Below are 22723 nucleotides of genomic sequence, written 5' to 3' on the forward strand. Positions count from 1 at the left end.
CAAAGGAAAGGCTAGTGCTCTGACTGGGTCAGAATATTAAGTGGAACACGGTCTATGTGGCAGACAGTAACGGTGGCAGCAATTAGTAAGACTTCTCCCAGGGTAATAAGCACCCAGGAGAAATTGCTTCTCCCAAGTGGGATTTCTCCCTCTACTGTCCTTTAGAGATGAATTTTAGCTTTATTAACGATAACCACAATTACCTTGGACAGCCTACTGAATATATCAGCCTTGCTGGTTTATAAGGAGAAAACTTACTACTTTCCTATCCATGTCTCTGAAAATAAGCCTAGGGTATAGATTTGAAATTACAGTTGGTCTTCCATGTCCATATCTGAGATGCAGCAAATCCCAGACTTAAAATGCTTTACTGAAGACCAGGTGCCAATGGCTTATACCTGTAATGCTAGCTACTCAGGAGACTGAGATTGGAAGATTGAAGTTTGAAGTCAACCTAGGCAGGAAAGTCCACAAATAACCACAAAATAACCACAAACAAACAGATAAACAAATAAAAAAAACCAGAAGGGAAGCTATTGCTCAAGTGTAGAGTGCTAGCCTTGAGTGAAATAGCTCAGGGACAGCACCCAGGTCCTGAAGGACTTGGGTAAACAAAAACTTTTCTAAAAGTATTTTAATCTGCATTGACTCCACTCCCACCCTCCTAATTTTTTTCTTATAGAACATTTGCATTGTGAAGTTTGTATGTAGTATTAATGCAGCAATCTGGGTCTAACTGATGACCAATTGTTGAATCTAGTGATGAGAAAACCTGTGAAGAGCTGGGCTCTGGTGGCTCATGCCAGTAATCCTAGCTACTCAGGAGGCTGAGATCTGAGTATCACAGTTCAAAGCCAGCCTGGGCAGGAAACTCTGGAGACTCTTATCTCAAATTCACTACCCGAATACTGGAAGTGGTGCTGTGGCTCAAGCGGTAGAGCACTGGTCTTGAGCTGAAGAGCTCGGGGAAAGCATCTAGGCCCAGTTCAAGCCCAACAACTGACAAAAACAAAAAACAAAAACAAACAAACAAAACCAGAACAAAACTGTGAAGAGAAATAAGTGTATAACCAAAATTTTCCTTTTCTGTTTGAACATATGTTATTTTTCTGTTGGTCACAAGGCTTGAACTCAGGACCTACATGCTATTCTTGTGCTCTTTTTGGTCAAGGCTAGCACTGTACCACTTTGAGCTTCCCTTCTGATTTCCTGATGGTTAATTGGAGATAAGTCTCACATACTTTCTTGATTGCGCTGCCTTTGAACCAAGATCCTCAGCTTCCTGAGTAGCTAGGATCATAGGAGTGAACCAATAGCACCTGACTAAGCATAGTTTTATAATATCTAACCATCAATCTATAGCTCTGTTTATCTACTGGCTCTTAACTATCATCTATGTCTATATATATCTATCTAATGTGTCCAGATATCTATTTTCTATTTATACGTCATACATATATACTTATACAAATACAAAGCAAGGACTATAAAATGCAAATAATAATCCTGAAATAGAGACCATTTTTATGTTATCAATGGTTACACCACAAACTAATCATAAACCTCAAATAGCTAAAACAATTATTCTATTTTGTTTCCCGTTTTGTAGGTCAGAAATTTGAGAGGGGCTATTTGGGCAATTTTGCCACAATTGTATGGGGTCACCTGGGTGACCAACGGTGGATGCAGCTAGCTCTTTGCCTCTTGCCCAGTACCTCTCTTCCTTAGCCTCTCTCCCTTCATATGATGTTTTATCTCACCGGCCTTTGTACACAATGGGAGGATCATCTTAGGATAGCATTCCCTTTCTTGACCCCCTTAATCAGTTTATAGCATCATCTTGTTGCACTGCTTCTTGAATAAGAATAGTTTCCATTGTCAAGGTGATGTACAGAGGGGTTACAGTTACATAAGTAAGGTAATGAGTACATTTCCTGTCAAACCTTGTTTCCCACCTTTTCCTTTTTCTCCCACTATCCCTTCCCTCCCCCTCTCCCCCCATCACGAAAGTTGTAAAGTTTATTTCCAACATAGTGTCTTGTGAGTATCACTGTTGCATTAGGTCACACTTTGTCCTTGTTTCACCATTTTGTTATTCCCTCTCCCTTCCCCAAATCAGAAAAACATATATACAAGATGCAAGGTACCAGTATCAAAGACAATGATTGCCAGGAACAAACCAAAGGAAAAAGAAAAATGAAATAAAATGAAAAGAAAAATCTTGATATAGTACATTGACAACAACAGGGTCAACAACTACAAGAAGACGTGTTGTTTCCATGTCTTGGAGTTCATTTCAATTAGCATCATTTCCTATGGTTATATGCACATTGCTATTGAGCTACTGTGATCCTCTGCTAGGGCTATCTTAGACATACACGATTACAAATGAGGAAAGCCATGGAGCATATGTTTCTTTGGGTCTGATTTACTTCACTTAATATGACTTTTTTTCAAGTCTTTCCATTTTCTTACAAATGGGGCCAGATTAGTCTTTCTGATAGAAGCATAAAATTCCATTGTGTATATATACCAAATTATCTTGAGGGGCATCTGAACTGGTTCCATAACTTAGCTATACCATGCCTTTTAAGAGACAGGCCTGGAACTGAAGTAACCATTGCAGTACCATTTACATTTACTGTGTTGACCAAAGAAATCACAGGCCACTCTGTACAGTATGTTCTCAAATAAAAATAAAATAAAATTAAAAAAAAAAAGAAATCACAGGCCACTCTAAACTCCAGGGAAAGGTAAGTATATCCATCTCAGTGGTGTTGTATTTTAAAATTTTTAATGGAAAAATTTAAAAAATTGGAATATTTGTGTATTACATGATAGTTAGGCATAAGTATACCCTGCAGAATACTTGAGCTACATGACACATGTACTTTTTTATTTATCTTTTTTTTTTGCATACATTGGTTGCACAAGTGGGCTATATTTTATTTTAATTGTATGTATACAGGACAAAAGGTGACATTATAACTTATGACATAATATGGATCAATTATTTAAAATGTTTTTTTCTGTATTGTCACATTTCTTTTGTCATTCATGGGACTTGAACTCAGAGAATGGGTACTATCCCTGAGCTCTTTTGCTCAAGGCTAGTGCTCTACCACTTTGAGCCACAGTGCCACTTCGGGTTTTCTGGTGGTTAATTGGAGATAAGACTCTCATGGACTTTTCTGCCTGGTCTGGCTTTGAACCATGAACCTCAGATGTCAGTCTCCTGAGTAGTTTAGATTAAGGCATGACCCACTAGTGGCTGGCCTTATTGTCACATTTTTAATGCTAATATTTACATATGTAAGTTTTCCTGTTGCAGAAATCAGAAGTTATACCTACCAGATTCCCTTTAATGTCATACAGTTACACTGAGGATCTTATTTCTGATATACATACACACATTGTACATAGACATATTATCTCTTTAAGATGCTGCGGAAATGAAATTGAGAATATAGTCAAAGCATAAGAAACAATGAGAGTTAAGAGACTTGTGTGTATGCTGCTAGGTGCTACAGTAGACCCCAGGGTTGGGAAGATGCTAGGTAAGTACTCTACCACTGTGCCACAAATCCCTGGCCTAAGACTTCAGCTTTTTCTTTGGTGGGGAGGGGGAGGGATTTGGATAATTAGAGAATAAAACCAGAATCTTGTGAGTCTTGTGGATGTTAAACAATTTCTCTACTACTAAGTTATGACCCTAGCTCTTTTTTGTAAGTTTTATTTTTGAGACAGGGTTTTGCTCAGTCGCTCTGGTTAGCCTTGAGTGATTCTTTTATGTAAATGGCATTACTGTACAGGGATGAATCACTTTGCCAGATGACAACCTAATTTTTATTTTACATTTTAAAAGTAGTTGTACAAAGGAGTTGCCATTTATCAAAGCAGATTATGAATACAAAGACTCTAGATCAGTGTCACCCCTTTCAACATTCTCAACCCCCTTCCCTTGCTTTTCTTAATGTTGTGGTATATACAGTAAGTTCTTGACTTAATTTTTCCTCTTTCCCCCTTCCTCTTACCACATACTCATTTCCTGATACCCCAATTTTTAAAGAGAGGAGTAGCATGCATTAGATATAAGATCTATTAAGGATAAGTACTTGACAAACTCAGTTCTTCCACATACAAAATTACAGCATTACTATAGGATGCTGGGCTGGAAACCTGGCTCAAATAGTGGAATATCTGCTTATAAAAAGAACTAGGCTGAGGTCTAAACCCAGCTTCATCAAAAGTAAATAAGTCAGATAGATTAAAAAACAGTGTTATTACAAACTGTACATTGTAATATTTAATGGTGAGTATAATAATGTTTCTCGGGTTCTAGTATTTCTTTGATTTGTATATACACTTTATGACCAGCACTCTGAATCACAGGGAACACATGATCTGTCTTTTATGACATACAACTATGATCTTAAGGGCACTCAGAATCATTTATTAATGCCCAGGGTACCACTGCAGCCTGCCTAATACCTTTGATTTACTAAAGCTACAAAAGTTCTATTAGCTCGTCTTATGGCTATCATTTCAGTCATATGTAAAGCATATCTTTGTACAGGTGTTCTACATGTCTGGTCCACTGACATCTAAGAAATCCAACTCTGGAGTCATAGAGAAAAGAAGCAAAGACCTAATAAAAACCACATGTTAGCCATTAATGTTCACTTGCTTAAACTCTTGTACTCCTCAAGCTAATTTCATCCAATTGCCTTTTAATTATAGTCTCTTGCTCAGAGTTGCAAATATAATAGCTTTTTAATATAACTTTCACTGTTCTGTGTCCAATGTAGGATGTAATCATGCAATTTATTCAGTCAGAGCCAGAATATTGGATAATTAAACCCAAGTACACATGCCTCCTTCATATGTATGCACCTACCCGGAAAGAGCAAAGGATCTGACAAACTTGCTCTGGGGGAGAAGTTTGAAATCCCATGTCTATCCAGGAACATTGCACATTTGGTGAAACATGGAAGTCATATATGATGTACACAGAGTATAGAAAAGATTAAAAAAAAAAAAGGAACAGATTTCAGGTAAAAATGTAAGTGGTATGGTAGAGTTGCCACAATCTAAACAGTCTTGGAGACAATAAAATAATTGTTATCACAAGTTAGTCCCAAAGTGAATGGATCTTGTCTCCTGTCCTTTTAGAGAAGGAAGAACATATACCACACATTCAAAGATAATTTTCACTATTAATAAACATGATCAAAGAAAACATAACAGTTGAAAAAAATCTCTTTGAAGCCAGGGACATGGCTCAGTGGTACAGTACTTACCTAGCTAGGTCAAGGCCCTGTGTTCAAACTCTAGTATTTCTAAAAATCCCTTCATCATGATTGATGTTATAAAATAGATTGCACATGCTCAAATACACACTCCTGTGTTCGTTTTTTCTCTTTCTTTCTTTCTTTCTTTCCTTCCTTCCTTCCTTCCTTTCTTTCTTTCTTCCTTTCTTTCTTCCTTTCTTTCTTCTTGCCAGTCCTGGGGCTTGAACTCAGGGCCTGTACACTGTCCCTGAGCTTCTTTTGCTCAAGGCCTAGCACTCTACTACCTGAGCCACAGTACCATTTTTGGCTTTTTCTGTTCATGTGGTACTGAGGACTTCATGCTAGGCAAGCACTTTACCACTAAGCCATATTCCCAGCCCTTTGTGTTTTCTTTTACTGAATATTATTATTCTAGTAAAGTTGTTTGTCTTTACTTTAGAGAAATCAGAACATAATAGTTTGCTTTAGCCTCTTTTGATTTATGTATTATTTACTATTGGTAACTACAGGCTTTTAAAAACATAGAAAACTCTTTATTTCACTCATTAATTTAATGAATACCTATTAACTATGGGCTCTATATTAGTGATAACCTAAGGTGGAATCTACATTAACATTTTTGTTAGTTTTTTAAATCATCTGCATTTTTTCTACTAATAGTAACCTATTTACAAGGATCTCCCTAAAAATTTTTATTTATAATTTAGACCAAATTTAACCAGGAAAGTATAAGATTATAGACAGAAATTATAAATATATCCAAAAGAAACTAAAAGGTACACAAACAAATGGAAAGCCATCCAAGTTCATGGTTTTATAAGAAGATGGTAAATGTTCATAGTGCCCAAAGAAATCTACAAACTCAGTATAATTCCTATCAAAATTTCACTGGAACTTTTCAGAGAATAGAAAAAAAAAAAAGCAGCCGAGTGCCTGTGGCTCACGCCTGTAATCCTAGCTACTCAGGAGTCTGAGATCTGAGGATCACAGTTCAAAGCAGCCCAGGCAGGAAACTCTGTGAGACTCTTATCTCCATTAAACCACTAGAAAAATGGAAGTGGTGCTGTGGCTCAAGTGATAGAGCGCTCACCTTGAGCTAAAAGCTCACAGGCCCAGAGTTCAAGCCCTACAACCAACCAAAAATAAAAATAAAAAAAAAAGCAATTCTTATGCTAATATCTGTATGGATTCACTAAAGAACATGAGAATTAAAACAATCTTGAGAAAAAATAATTCTCTTTGATTTCAAATTATTTTATACTACAGTAATCAAGACAGAATGATACTGGAAAACAGGCCAATCATACAGAATAGAGAACCCAGAAATAAACTCAAATATATTTGCCAAATTTTAACAAGGCCACCAAGCCATTATAATAAGGAAAAAGCATTTCTCTTCAATGCATAGCGATTGAAAAATTAGATGTCCACATAAAAACCCATAAAGATGTACTGTTATCTTACACCAACATAATTAGGCTAGGAATGTGCCTCCGTGGTAGAGTGCTTGCCTAGCTTTCCTCAGTACCACATAAAGAGAAAAGGCCAGGGGCTGGGAAGGTAGCTCAGCGGTAGAGTGCATGCCTTGCAAGCATGAGGCTCTGGGTTCGATTCCTCAGCACCACATAAACAGAAAAAGCCGGAAGTGGCGCTGTGGCTCCAGTGGTAGAGCACTAGCCTTGAGCTGAAGAGCTGAGGGACAGAGCCCAGGCCCAGAGTTCAGGCACCATGACCGGCAAAAAAAAAAAAAGGAGAGAGAGTGAAAAAGCCAGAAATGGCGCTGTGTTTCAACTGGTAGAGTGCTAGCCTTGAGCAAAAGATGCTCAGGGGCAGTGCCAGGTCCTGAGTTCAAGCTCTATGACTAGCAAAAAAACAAAACAAAACAAAAAGAATTTATCCTAAAATTTGTAACTTCAGAAGTTTTGTAAAAAAACAAAAAACAAAAACAATAACAACAACAACAACAAAAAAACATGGAAGAAAAACTCAGGAGGCTGTAATTTGTGAACCCCAATGTGAAGCCAGTCCAGGAAGGAAAGTCTGTTGGTAATTGGAGACTGATTTCCAATTACCTACCAGAAAGATGTAAGTGGAGCTGACTCAAGTGGTAGAATGTTAGCCCTGGGGGGGGGGGGAGGGGGAGGAGCAAAACCAAACAAACAAAAAACCATAATTGATAGCCCCCAGGCACCCAGTTCAAGCCTTGGAACTGGGCACCAGTGGCTCAGACCTGTAGTCCTAGCTACTCAGGAAGATGAGATCTGAGGATCATGATTCAATGCTAGCCGGGGCATAAAAGCCCATGACTCTTATCTTCACTTAACCACTCAAAATCTGGAAATGGCTCTGTGGCTCAAGTGGGAGGATGCTAGGCTTTTGCACGAAGAGGCTCGGGGCCAGCGCGATAAGCAATGGGGAAAGGCTCTTTCAAATGTCCTGAGCTTTTGGAGTGCTGGAATTGAAAGAATATACCACTTCACCCAATTATCGGCTGTGATTTTCATATGTCACATCAAAAGTTCAGCCATAAAGGGAAAGATAAGCTGGTGAACCGACATTAAACTAAAAAGCTTTTACACGAGTACACCAAAGCAATTAGCAAAACTAAATGACAGCTTATGGACTGGATAAAAATAGCTGCAGCTATTTATGATAAGGATTAACATTCAAAATGTATCAAGCTCACCTAACTCACACGAAATAAACAATCGTATACAAAAAATAGACAAAGAAATGCAAATTATAGGGCTGGGAAGGTGGCTCAGTGGTAGAGCGCTTGCCTTGCATGCCTGAGGCCCTGGGTTCAAATCCTCAGCACCACATAAGCAAAAAAAAAGAAAAAAAAAAAGAAATACAAATTATAACCATCAGGAGTTATCATCTCACACAAGTGAAGATAGTTATTACCAAAATCCTGAACTAACAAATGTTAAAAAGGATGTGCAGAAAATGGATACTTGCACACTGTTGGTGAAAATATTGACAGAGCCATTGTTCCTCAAAAAACAAATAATAATAGGGCTGGGAAGGTGGCTCAGTGACAGAGTGCTTGCCTGACATGTATGAGGCCCTGAGTTTGATTCCTCAGCACCACATAAGCAGAAAAAGCTGTAAGTTGCACTGTGGCTCAAGTGGTAGAGCACTAGCCTTGAGCTGAAGAGCTAAGGGACAGCGCCCAGGCCCAGAGTTCAGGCCCCATGACCAACCAACCAAGTAATAATAATAATAATAATAGTAATAATAATAATAATAAGGACCAAGAGAAGCTATCAAGAAAGCTACTGGGGAAAAAAAAGAAAGCTACTGGGTTAATACCCCATAAATAAGATGTCCACTAACACCTTATTCACAATAATGAACATACAAAAACTACCTAAGTGTCCATCAACAGGTGAATAAAATGATGTACATTGTTCTAAACTTGCTCTCCAAGAGCCACTGGAGTCACAATGATAGACCTGGAAATCAAGAATTGTCTCAGCAAGGCAAAATTTATTTCTATAGAACTGTGTGACATCACAGGCAAGCACGGAGAACAGGAGGCTGCCCCTCCCCACACTTATTTATCCCTAAAGCAGCAGGCCCCACCCCTCTGCTCAGACTGGTTGAGTTCAGGTTCACAATCTACTTGAGAGAGGCTCGTTTCAATACAGTAAAATACATTTACATGAACTAAGATGAACAGGACACAATAATCTATCTGAAAATATACCCGCACCCTGGGCTATTTCTTGAACAATCTAAAGTGTGGCATTCATTCCATCTTGAAAAGAAACTGGTTTAATACAAAACCTCACATTTCAAAAATCTGTCCTTATCCCCAAACAGTTCCTCTTTAGTTTAACAAGTGCCAAGCTGCCAGGCCAAAGCAGCAACTGTTTTAAATTCGTTTATTTATTGTAAAAACAATGTACAGAGGGGTTACAGTTACATGAGTAAGGTAATGAGTACATTTCCTATTAAGCACTGTTACCTCCTCTTTTATTTTTTCCCCCCACCATCCCTTCTCTCCCCACCTCCCCAACTCCTCCTTCCCTCCACAAGTTGTAAAGTTTTTTTGTTTTGTTTTGTTTTGTTTTTTGCCAGTCCTGGGGCTTGAACTCTGGGCTTGGGGGCTGTCCCTGAGGTCCTTTTGTTCAAGGCTAGAACTCTGACACTTGAGCCGCCCACCACTTGGAGCTTTTTCTGCGTACTTGATTGGATGAGAGTCTCACAGACTTTTCTGGACTGGCTCAAGCTGAACTTAGATCCTCAGATCTCAGTCTCTTGAGTAGCTAAGATTACAGGTGTCAGCCATTGGCACCAGTTGAAAACAGAAATTTTTAAGCAACACACTTTGATAGAAAAGATTTTTTTTCTTACAACATACACATACTTGCCCCTATATATGTTATTCATCCTTAGAAAGGAGTTACTACCATTTGTATCATGGATAAGGTTTTAGAGGGCAGTATGCTAGGAGAATTAAGCCAGATAACAAAAGTAAAATACTACATAATCTCATATATTAAAACAAAGTCAGTCAAATCAGGTACTATGACTCATGTCTGTAATCCTAGCTGCTTCAGAGGCTGAGATCTGAGGATTATGATTTGAAACCAGCCCAGGCAGAAGTCTGAGAGACTCATCTTCAGTTAAGCACCAAAGAAGTTGGAAGTTGAGGTGTGACTCTAATAGTAGAGCTTTAGCCTTGACCCAAAAAAAGCTCAAGGACAGCACCCAGGCTCTGAGTTCAAGACACGAAATAGGCACACACACACACACAAAATCAGATATATAAATAGATGACAATGAGTCACCAAAGGTGGGAAGAAAATAGGGAGAATAAGGAAAGGGCAAACCTAACTATATTTAATACTGAAAATTTACTAAGTAGATGCTAGGTGATGGTACCACTAAAAAGAAAGAATATGAAAGGTAATAGGCTAATTTGCTTAATGATAATCATTTCAAATTATCACATTATCTTGTACAGCTTAGATAACAAGTCTCTCTGGAGTATTAACTTTCTACTATGAATTCTTGGCTATTAAACATATTCGCACTGTAAGGTGATGTCAGCATATATACACATGTACAAATGCACATTTGTGTATGTGTTTTGTGTGTAAAAGTAAGTGTAGGGCTGACTTCCTTTAATTTTCTATGTGTCCATACGTTCAATTTTAAAAGTATGTGGCAGCTAGGCACCAGCGGCTCACACCTATTCTAGTTACTCAAGAAGCTGAGATCTAAGGAATGCTGCTCAAAGTCTCTCAAAAGAAAAGGTTCTGTAAGGTTCTTTTTGTTTGTGTGTTTTAATGTCAGTCATGGTGCTTGAACCCTGGGCCTGGGCTCTATCCCTCAGATCTTCAGCTCAAGACTAGCTCTCTGCCACTTGAGCCACAGCGCCAGTTCCGGCTTTTTCTGTTTATGTGGCGCTGAGGAATTGAGCCTAGGGCCTCATGCATGCAAGGCAAGCACTCTACCATCGAGCCACCTTCCCAGCCCCTCTGTAAGGTTCTTATCTCCAATTAACCACATTAAAAAAAAAAAAAAGATAGAAAAAGAAAACATTGAAAGTGGAACTATGGCTCAAGTAATAGAGTATCAGCCTAGAGGAAAAAAAGTTTAGAGACAAGCGCCCAGGCCCTTAGTTTAAGTTCTAGCACTTGCACAACAGAAACTTGAGTGTGCATTCCTTTTTAAACCCTGAGTCATATGATACTGTTCAGTAAGTGACCGATAAGAATCCTGACATTTGGTTCTTTTTTGTCTGTCTTTAGTGGTAGTGGGGGGGTGGGATCACCAAAAAAAAAAAATATAACAAAACAAACAACCTAAGAGTCTAGCCAAGTAAGGTCGCTCAACTGTCACTCAGGACTTAACCAGGTGTTGAAATCCAGACACACTTCAGTTCTAGAAAGAAGAATCTATAGAAATAGACCAACTTTCTCAGAGGATGCTAATTTGGATCCTTCTCAGGTCTCAAGAAGTTGCAGCCTAAAGTCTACTTCTTTCATTTGATCTTCAGCTGTGAAGTAAAGAAATTCATAAAGGACCAAACAGGGCAACCAAATAAAGAAACTAGATAACAGTTTTCATCAACATGATTAAATTCTAACACTTAAGTTCTCTACTTGGTGACTGATATGGGAAATTCTAAACTTATAGATTGTGTGCCCTATGAACCAAGGCCTACATTCCTATAGAAATGGCAGAAATGCCACTCTGGGAAGGTGGCTCAGTGGTAGAGCACTTACCTTGCATGCATGAGGCCCTGGGTTTGATTCTTCAGTACCACATAAGCAAAAAGAAAAAAGCAGGAAGTGGTGCTGTGGCTCAAGTGGTAGAGCACTAGCCTTGACCTGAAGGGCTGAGGGACGGCGCCCAGGACCAGAATTCAGGCCCCACGACCGGACCAAAAAAAAAAAAAAAAAAAATGGCAGAAATGCCACACTAATTATAAGAATATCTTCTGTAACAGCCCATAGTAATAATTAGCCCACACTGAAGCATAAATGAAAACCCGATGTATTGGTTTTAAAGATATACTATATTATACTGTTGGTGGAATGTAATATAGTACAATCACTCTGGGTGATTTGCTGCTTTCTCAAAATTCCAAACATGGAGCTACCCTATGATCCAGTAATACCATTGTTGTACATCTACCCAGAATATTACAGATCAGGATACAGAATAATACAGATCAGGATAGAGGAAAGACACTTGCATTCATGTTCATGACTGCACTATTCACAAGCTAAGTTATAGAAATGTCCCAGCTGCCCTAAAACAGATGAGTGGATCAAGAAAATGTGGCACATATATACAAATAGACTTTTGCTCATCTATTATAATGAATTATGTTATTTGCAGAGAAGTAGATGGACCTAGAAAAAAATTAGATTTTGTTTGTCAGAGAGACAAACAGCAAACTCTTTTTCTTATGTGAAGGCTGGTCTAAAATACAAGCATACACAGAAACAAACACACATGAATAGAGTAATAGAATACCTAGGGGAGGAGTTCAAAGGTATAACTCCTCTGCAGAACTAAGGAACAGTTTAAAAACTGAATACTAGAGCTAGCATCAGTGGCTCACACCTGTAATCCTAGCTTCTCAGGAGGCTGAGATCTGAGGATCATGGTTCAAAGCCAGCCTGGTCAGGAAAGTCCATGAGACTATTACTTCTAATAAACTACTCAGAAAAAGTCACAAGTAGTGCTGTGGCTCAAATGGTAGAGAGGCAGCTTTGAGCAGCTCAGGGGACAGTGCCCAAACCAAGCCCTGGGACAGGCAAAAAACAAAACTCCCTTTTAGTATTTTGGCATTTCTAAAAGTCAAGATCAATACTAAACCTGTTAAATGTAGGGTACCTATTTGCATAGCTTCTAGGTATGTCTTATATCTTAAAACCAAATGGCATTTTACCTATACTAACTCACGTCCCACCTACTAAATATATCTCCTTAGCATAGTCCTCTTTCCTTCCTCTAGACACAAGCATTCATAAACACTTGGATTTTTTTTTTGGGGGGGTGTCCGGTCGTGGAGCCTGAACTCTGGGCCTAGGCGCTGTCCCTCAGCTCTTCAGCTCAAGGCTAGCACTCTACCACTTGAGCCACAGCGCCACTTCCGGCTTTTTTCTTTTTGCTTATGTGGTGCTGAGTCGAACCCAGGGCCTCAGGCATACAAGGCAAGCACTCTACCACTGAGCCACCTTCCCAGCCCCAACACTTGAATATTTTGAGTGAATCAAACAGGGTTTATGAAACTTGTGTCTTTGTTTTTAAGTTTTATCAATGATTTATTTTAACAGGATTAAAATAGGGGGAGAAAGAAACTTTTCTGCTCCTATGCAGGAAATGGCAGTTATGGACCCCTTTTTTTCTTTTTTTTTTTTGTCAGTCGTGGGGCCTGAACTCTGGGCCTGGGTGCTATCCTTCAGCTCTTCAGCTCAAGGATAGTGCTCTACCACTTGAGCCACAGCACCACTTCCGGCTTTTTTCTTTTTGTTTATGTGCTGCTGAGGAATCAAACCCAGGGCCTCATGCATGCAAGGCAAGCACTCTACCACTGAGCCACCTCCCCAGACCCCCTTTTTTTCTTAATGCAGATTTCTTATTACTGAAAGGATTCCGTGAATATCCTTAACAAATACTTTCCTCCCTAATTATAAAAATTGCTGTGGAATTGTTCCTTTGGAATACATGCTAAGTAAAACCCTACCCTCAACTACCTTAGAAAGTGATCTTCTTTGAAGGAATATTTAGATGTAAGCAAGGTAGAAATCTGACCACAGGCTTAGAGGGAAGTTAAAAACACACAGAAACAGCTACAGGCCAAGGAGAAAAGCCTACAGTCCTGCCCCTCCCAAATCCAGTCCTCAGAGGGATCAATCCTAACACCTCCATTTTTGGGCCAGAAGCCTAAATCTCAGATTTATGAGATAATGAACCTCCCAGTTTGTGACTCTTGGGAAGCTGATAGAACACTTACAAAATGCCTGCCAAATGGTTATAACAAATTATATACTGAGCAGCATGTATATGGGTAACTTTTTCTTCATACCTTTAGTTTCTTTATATTTTGTTACATGCTTAAGAATAAATGCACACTTTGTGTATATTTGTGCTACTCTTTTTTGTCAGTACTGGGACTTAACTCAGGGCCTGAGTACTATCCCTGAGCTTTCTTGCTCAAAGCTAGCACTCTACCACTTGAACCACACTTCTGGCCTTTTCTATTCATGTGGAACTGAGAAATTGGAACCCAGGGCATGCTAGGCACACACTCTACCATTAACCCTAGCCAATTTGAGTTCTTTAAAAAAAAAAAATTACTGCCAGTCCTGGGATTGCATTCAGGACCTGGGCACTGTCTCTGAGATTCTTTTTGCTAAGAGCTAGCACTCTATCACTTGAGCTATAGCATTTCCAGCCTTTTCTGTTTATATGGTATTAAGGAATCCAATCTAGACCTTCATGCATTCTGGGCAAGTATTTTACCACTAAGCCACATTCCCAGCCCTAAATCTTTGTTTTTGTTTCTTCTTTTTTGCTAGTCCTAGGGTTTGGGCACTGTCCCTGAGCCTCTTTTGCTCAAGGCTAGTGCTCTACCACTCGAACCACAGAGCCATTCCCCTCTTTGAGTTCTTTAAGGAAGGATTAACACACCTCTGGGGTTTTGTGCATTTTTATTTTGACTTATGAATTCACATCACCAAATGATTACAATTTGATAGAATGTTAAAATTATAAGACGAATCTAGCTTTAAAGAATATGTAACCACTCATTTTACTATATACTAAAAAATATTCATTGATTACACCTGTGATTTACATTACTAAAAGCTACATAACTAGAAACTAGAAAGCTAAAAGTTATTTTCTTATGTAGTAGGTGAGAATATATCCAATAATCTAACATATCTCAGGATTATGTTTTTGAAGTACATTGATCACTGACCTTTCTACTGAAAGGAAAAATATTGGTGTTCTTAAAATGGTATCACAGCTGAGTGCAGGTGGCTCATGCCAATATTCCTAGCTACGCAAGAAGCTAAGATCTGAGGGTCGAAGCCATACAGCCCAGGCAAGAAAGTCTAAAAGATTTTCATCTCCAATTAATCATCAAAAAAGCCAGAAGTAGGACTCTGGCTTAAGTTGGTAGCGCACTAGCCTTGAGAAAAACAGCTAAGGTACCAGTACTGGTACCAATATATATAGTTCAAAGCCAGCCCGGGCAGGAAACTCCAGAGACTCTTATCTCCAATTAACCACCAGAAAACTGTGGCTCAACTGGTAGAGCACTAGCCTTGAGCTGAAGAGATGAGGGATACAGCCCAGGCCCAGATTCAAGCCTCATGACATATTAAAAAAAAAAAAAAAAAAAGACAAGAGACAAAAGAGGAAAATAAGGACGTGAAGATGATCAAATATATTTCATATATATACATACATATATATATGAAAGTGTTAGGAAACCCATTATTTTGTTCAAGGATAATTCTTAAAAATCCCCGTCTAGAAGCAACAATCTAGGATGCAAATTTTTCTGCAATTACTTTTCTACTAATGAGGTTTATCTTCCATTTTCTCTCTTTCTTCTATGATTACTTTGTCTTCTTCATATGAGTTAAGACGTGAGCTCTCATGTTACTGGACTGAATAAACTTTTTGTTACAGCCATCTAAAGGACACTCGAAACGTTTCTCGCCAGTGTGGATGCGTACATGTGTACGTAAGTTGAAGTCCAGGGAAAAGCGTTTCCCACATCCTTCATATGTGCACTGGAATGGCTTCTCTCCACTGTGCACCAGATAATGCCGCGTCAGCTTGGCCTTTTCTGCAAATGCACGCCCACACTCGGAACACACAAACTGCCGGGGACTATGAACTAGGGAATGCTTCTTCAGGGCAGCTTTGTTTCTCACCATTTTTGTGCAGCCCCTCTCAGGACAAATCATTAGCTTCAGAGCATCACATGCATTACTATTCGGGGGCTTCTTTCCAGTACCTTCTGTGACTGGTTTAGGATCCAAGTTACCACTGGGTAGTCCTCCAGAAGCGAGCTTCTTGCTTGGTGTGTGCTCAGAATCTCCAGGTGGTGAATTCGTTTCAAACATCTGTTGAGGAAGCTCTTGTTGGGTGCCTTTGGTCATGGGTGACAATGAAGGCTTAGGAAGGGAGCTGGTAGTACCCTGAACAATCTGCTCAGAAAGATTTTTTTCTGTTTCTTCCTTCAGGATTGCAAAGGAGTTAAGGAACTCTTCTTGTGGGATGGATTCAGAAATCTCACCTCTTATTACACATTCTATGTAACAGTCTGAAAAATCATCATCTCCAACAATATGATTAATCTCATACAGCAGGTCATCATCATCACAGAGAGTTTCCCTCCTGTGGTCCTGCCTTGGTTCGGCTTGGTGGAGAGTTTCTTCACTCAGGCCTTTTGGGCCACTTGGCTTTGCCCTTCGGTTCATCTGCTGCCTCATCTTGCCCTCACTGCTTCCTCTGGGAAGGATTGTAGCAGACTAATAACAATCACTTCTGGGTAGTTCTGATCCAGGTGCCGCCAACAAACACCTGTGTAGAGAAAAAGACTATGAGCTCTGGCAGAGAACATGACCAAGTGTCTGTCACCACCTAATTGATCACTTAGCTTTTACTGAGCACTCACTATGATGCTTGCCCTACTCCGGGCCACAACATGGCATGATAGATATCTCATTAAGCAGACCTAGAAAAGGGTATGGCTCCATGGACCAGGTGTCCACATGCATATGTAATATGTAAAATAAATACTATAGGTTACAAAGAATTACTTATGAGTAAGCAGAGGGCCTGGCAGGAAGTAGAACTTTGTAATTCTAACAGTATTTAACATACCTTTACTGAGGTGTTCATGACAGCTTATTTAAAAAAAACTTAAAGGAGACAAAGGGAATAAGACATCCTTGCTTTCATATATAACTGTGGTGAAGCTAAAGTAATAGATGTAAAACAAATTAAATAATAGATGTAAGGTGCTTAGCACTTATGTGATCTACTGCTACTTTAATACCTTTTTAGTTTATTCTATAAAGACATGATGGATCCTGTTGCTTAGGAAAGCAGTTCTTCAGACACACCTCTGTTGAAAGTATTCAAATTCACTTTTTTGGTAGAAAGTAGTGACAGACAAGTAAAGGACTGAGAATGCTACAGTGAAAACAGGAAGAGGTTGGATTTTGCCCACAGGCTATAATTTCCTTGGCCCATTGTTCTAGATGATTTTCTGAATCCCAAATAAAGCACATAACATCCCTTATCATTTCGACCTCTTTCTACTATAAGCCAGAATAAAGGCCCAATGGTAATCTGGCTCTGATATTTTACATTATTTCCTTAAAATTCTAAATGCAAGACAGTTACAGCATGCATACAGAATTGCTGCTTTTACAGAACCGTTTGCTCAATATTACAATTGCATGTGTAATAAAAGATCTCTTTATTTATTGTTCTGGTATATTGCTGGAGGAAGAGAAACTAAATGCTTTCTAAACTAGGGCAAATGTAAAGCAGTGGGGTGAATCTAGCAGCTTGAAAATACTTTGAAATGGGCACATTAATGAATAGCGTCTGAATACAATGATGCCATTTGCCTTTGGCAAAAAAGATTAATAAAAAAGAAAAAATGGGATAAAATAAGACTTAAAAAATATTGTAAAAGTGATGTGCGGGCTGGGAAGGTGGCTCAGTGGTAGAGTGCTTGCCTTGCATTCATGAAGCCCTGGGTTCGATTCCTCAGCAGCACATAAGCAGAAAAAAAAAGTCGGAAGTGGTACTGTGGCTCAAGTGGTAGAGTGCTAGCCTTGAGCTGAAGGGCTGAGGGACAGCGCCCAGGCCCAGAGTTCAGGCCCCACAATCGTACCAAAAAAAAAAAAAAAGTGATGTGCCATTTCACAAGTCAGGTAAGGATTACATTTTGGACAATGTCACCCCTTCCTTTGTTGTCTCCCAGTTTCCCCCTCCTACCTCTGGTCACAAGTTGTATAGTTCATTTTTTTCAATTGAGAAAACAGGGGTTACAATTACATGGGCAAGATGAGTACATTTCTTATCAAGCATTGTTGCCTCCTCTGTTTCCCCTTCCCATCTCCCCCCTTGTATAATTCATTTTTAACACAGTCTACTGAGTACCACTGTTGCATTTGTTCACTCTTTGTTCCTCCACTTCTGTATAATAAGAAATATTTTAACTACTAAGGAAAGAGTTTAAAACTTCCTCCCAAAAACGTTATATATAGAAAGGGTTAGGGACATATCAATGGCAGAACATTTGGCTATCATACATGATGCCTAGGTTTGATATTCAACACTACCACCAAGAAACAAAACAAAACACAGTGCTATTGTTTATGTCATTGTGACACAATAAAATATAATCCTAGTACCTTAGACTATAATCAGTAGGCTCAAACACAAAATTAGCTCATTAAAAACTACAATTTGATTTGACTCTTGCTTAAGTATGCATATGCATGCACATGTGTGTGCGCGCGCGCGCGCGCGCGCGCGCACACACACACACACACACACACACACACACACACACACACACACACAGAGCTTGCCTCTCCATAGGTCAGATCCCTACTTAAAGATCACTTCAACCAGATTTTCCTTGCTTGCTAGGATCCTAGCATTTAGAATTTTAGAAAAATAATGTAAAATGTCAAAGCCAGATTACCCTGGGCACTCACACATACACACAAGCCAGAAAGGGAGCTGTGGCTGAATTGGAAGACTTCTAGCTTCCAGCCAAAAGGCTCAGCGACAGTGCCCAGGCCATGAAGCTAACTAACCATTCCCTCATTCTCTAGCTTACACAGATCAGAGATAGACTTGTTGATTTCAGGACTTACCTTAGACTGTGAGCTCTGTGAAAGCCAACAGTTCTTCTATTTTCCACCACGTGTTCCAGCCCTTATTTGTCTAATGAAATGAGATGGTAAATATGCATTAGTTATTATAATGTCTGGTTTAGTTGTTCTACAAAATAAATTTATTAGGAATATTCAGAACATTAGCATTAATTTCAAAAAGTTGGCTGTAGGGCTGGGAAGATGGCTCAGTGGTAGAGCGCTTGCCTTGCATGCCTGAGGCCCTGGGTTCGATTCCTCAGCACCACATAAGCAAAAAGAAAAAAGCCGGAAGTGGCGCTGTGGCTCAAGTGGTAGAGTGCTAGCCTTGAGCTGAAGAGTTGAGGGACAGAGCCCAGGACCAGAGTTCAGGCCCCACGACGGGACCCCCCCCCCAAAAAAAGTTGGCTGTAAATAAAACAAAATATAACTTGAAAGACATTTCCTACATAATCAAGGTTGAAGAAGAGTATTTAATAAGCAAACCATAGTCCTTTACTTTTCTTGTTAGTTCTATTATGGGATTTTTATTTTATTTTTATTTTTTATTTTTGGGTCCGGTCGTGGGGCCTGAGCTCTGGGCCTGGGCGCTGTCCCTCAGCAATTCAGCTCAAGGCTAACGCTCTACCACTTGAGCCACAGCGCCACTTCCGGCTTTTTTTTCTGCTTATGTGGTGCTGAGGAATTGAACCCAGGGCCTCATGCACGCAAGGCAAGTGCTCTACCACTGAGCCACCTTCCCAGCCCCTGGGATTTTTATTTTTACAACAAATCAGTCTTATAGAAAAGTTTCTGAACTTGAGATAGTTAATCTATTAATTTGCTATTAGAAAACTGTCTATATGGGGCTGGGAAGGTGGCTTAATGGTAGAGTGCTTGCCTTGCACACCTGAGGCCCTGAGTTCGATTCCTCAGCACCACATAAGCAAAAAGAAAAAAGACGGAAGTGGCGCCGTGGCTCAAGTGGTAGAGCGCTAGCCTGGAGCTGAGAGACAGCACCCAGGCCCGGAGTTCAGGCCCCACGACCAGACCCCCCCCCCCAAAAAAACTGTTTATATAACAAACATCTTTCATTACTAGATACAACATAAAAAATGGGATGGGATGAAGACAAAAAAACTAAATATTAAGTAAATTCTTAATGGCATGAAATTAGCCTAATTGTCTATTTAATTTACTTATTTAATTTATTTAATGTAGTCCTGGTGTTTGAACTCAGGGCCTATACTCTACCACTTGAGCCATACCACTACTTCCCTAATTTTATATTTCTTTATATATATTATTGTAAAGATACTGTATAGAGGGGTTATAGTTACAGGAGCAAGCTAACGAGTTCATTTCCTATGGAGCATTGTTATCCTGCCTTTGTTTTTCCCCTACCATCCCATCCCTTCCCACCTCCTCTCTAACAGCTCCCCCCCCCCCAAGTTGATACCTAATTTTATATATTTTAAACTAGGGTAAAAGGCCAGATGCTAGAGACTCATGCCTGTAATTCTAGCTCCTCAAGAGGCTTAGTTCTGAGAATCACGGTTTGAAGTCAGCCAAGGCAGAAAAATCCATGTGACTCTTATCTCTAAGACCTTGTGCTCGCCGGAGCGTGCAAGCGCGGACACACGGACGGACAGACGGACACACACACACACACACACACACACGCAGAAAAATGAAGAGTTCAGCAAAATGGCTTAGGAACTGTGTGCCCAAGCTATGAGTTCAAGTTCTAGTCCCAGCATAAAAAAATTGGATAAGATTACACCTCGTGAGATGCACGTTGTTGACTTATTCAATCTTTTTTAAAAAATTTGTTTTTACTATTTTAAAACAGTTGTACCAAGAAGTTGCCATTCAACGTTTTGACAAATATTTAGTACCCAAGATTGTTCTAGGTGCTCAACACAGGGCAGTGGAAAAGATAAAGCCCAAAGTTCTCACAGATATTTGCTTTTATTGTACAGGGAAGACAGAAAAGAAGAAAACGGTAAATAAAATAGTTTCAGATTGAAGAAAGTGTCATTTTTTTTTTAAGTCTTAGTGTGATGGAGGAAGTACTGGGGGGCGCCATCTTTGAAAGGAATCTCCTGAAAAGAGCTAATAAAAAATAAACCAAAAATCAAAAACAATAACCAAAAAACCAGGGCCTGAATACCGAGGTTAAAAGCCATCCCTCGGGGTTAGAGGAGAGACCAATATTTAATTCACAAGGTAAGAAGTGCAGCGCTGGGCGTGGTGCCGGGGAGAGGAGGCCATATTTACTACGGAACGTGGTGGTCGGGAGAGACCCGGGGTGCAGACTCTGCAGGAAGCCATTTCCATGGCATTTAACCAGCCTAAGAAACCATTGGGTGCGTGTGAAAAGTCACAGCAGGCCCCAGGCCGGGTTAGGCCGAAATAACGCCGCAAAGCAGAGAGGAGTGAATGCAGAAAACAAACTTATCAGGTAATTTCATCATCCAGGAAAGGAATGCTGCTCATTTGGGCAAGCAGTGAAGACTCCCAGCCAGGAAGGCAGGAAAATCGTAGAAAAGAACTTTTCCAACTTGCTGGATAAGTAAAGGTGTCGGGAGAGAGGTAAGGGACGCAAATGAATTAGGATTTCCTCCCCTTCTTTTCCTTCATAATTACAGATGTAAGTGAACAAGCAGAAAAAAAAAAAAAAAGAGAAAGAAGATAGGTCTACTGTCTTCACAATGAAAAATAATGTAAAATTAATTGTAAAGTTGCCACATTCTGCAACCCAATAAGATATTTAGAAACATAGTTGAACTTAGAAAAGTACGTTTTAAATTTTCCACTCTCTAGCCAGTGGGTTCACTTTGCCTTTTATCTCCTTTAAGACTTCGAGGTCAGTAACCCAAAGCAGCTGGGGATCCATGCAGTCCAAGAAGGTCGAGATTTAGTGGCCCAAAGGCCACTTTCCCCACTCGCTTCCCGAATGATAGAACTTTTTTCTCTCTCTCTCTCTCAATTCTGATTTTCAAACCATTTTTTTTTTTACTCCTAGATCTTCAGTTATAAAATCGATACATCCAGTTTGCCACATCAGAAAAAACAAAGTTTCCTGAAATCAGTGACTTACCCAGACGAACTCTGACTCCTCCTCGCCCAGTTCCCGCAGAGGTAAGACAAAGGAGAAATAGAACTCGCACCCCAACAGCTGGAGGACTCGGCCCGGCCGCGTGCTCGGCTCCCAGCCCCCGCCTCCTCCGGCTGAGTGCATTCAAACTGGGCCACACCTACCAATTAACGCCGCCCACGGTAGGTGGGGTGAGGTCCCCAGGTGGCTGTGGGCGGGGCTTGCAGGTAAGGCGGCCCCGGGAGGGTGGATGGCTTACCACACGTGCTCTTCTCCGCAGGACAGCTGTGGTTCCTCCCTGGCTTAAGTCTGTAGGCCTCAGCACAGGGCAAAGTCCCAGAGTCCCAGAGACCTGGAACTATGCAGCATGCACTCCATAGATGTTCATGAATATAGGTGCAAGAAAATTTAAGCTCTTAGGTGCCGGTTTTTACTCGCTGAGAATAGAAACACACAATGGCTGCCTTCCCTGCATGCCTTACCAAACTTCTAAGTAGTAAACTTCTCTGACTGCTCTTTGTCATATATATATATATATATATATATATATAAAACATATAACATATATATGACATATATATGTATGACATATATACATACTTGTTTGCTTGTTGTTTGTGAATGAATTTCTATTGTAAGATTAGAAAAGGTAACTTCCAGTTAAAAAATTAATTTTTGTTTGATTCCCACATCTTCTCCATCCTTTTGAATTGAAGGCAGATACAGCTTCCTTAGCTCCCTACTTTAGATCCTGCTATTCGCAGGTGAATTTCTAAAGTTAGAGATATTAAGAAAGTTTTTCTCTCCTGGTCTCTGTGGGTCCTTATTCTGATGTGTGAACAGAGTAAAGGAGATGAACCAGGCTGAAAGGGAAAACAGCACGCTCTCTGAAAGGAGTTGGGGGGGGGCAGGAAGGAAAGGAGGAAGACAAAGAAAGGGAGGGAGGATGGAGAGAGACCCAG

The 22723-nt window shown here is 39.9% G+C and overlaps 1 protein-coding gene across 1 annotated transcript; it reads right to left on the reverse strand.

Moving 5' to 3' along the window:
- Positions 1-15203: 15203 nt before the first annotated feature.
- Zfp42 (ZFP42 zinc finger protein) lies at positions 15204-21872 on the reverse strand. Its single transcript, XM_042701845.1, has 3 exons — positions 21765-21872; positions 18686-18755; positions 15204-16364 (listed from the first exon to the last, which is right to left on the reverse strand). Exon 3 carries the CDS (start codon positions 16271-16273, stop codon positions 15392-15394), a length of 882 nt encoding a protein of 293 aa, XP_042557779.1. The 5' UTR covers positions 16274-16364; positions 18686-18755; positions 21765-21872; the 3' UTR covers positions 15204-15391.
- Between the last annotated feature and the right edge of the window lie 851 nt (positions 21873-22723).

The sequence above is a fragment of the Dipodomys spectabilis genome, unplaced genomic scaffold, assembly GCF_019054845.1.
Source record: "Dipodomys spectabilis isolate Male_0828 unplaced genomic scaffold, ASM1905484v1 ptg000009l, whole genome shotgun sequence".
NCBI classification, from domain to species: domain Eukaryota; kingdom Metazoa; phylum Chordata; class Mammalia; order Rodentia; family Heteromyidae; genus Dipodomys; species Dipodomys spectabilis.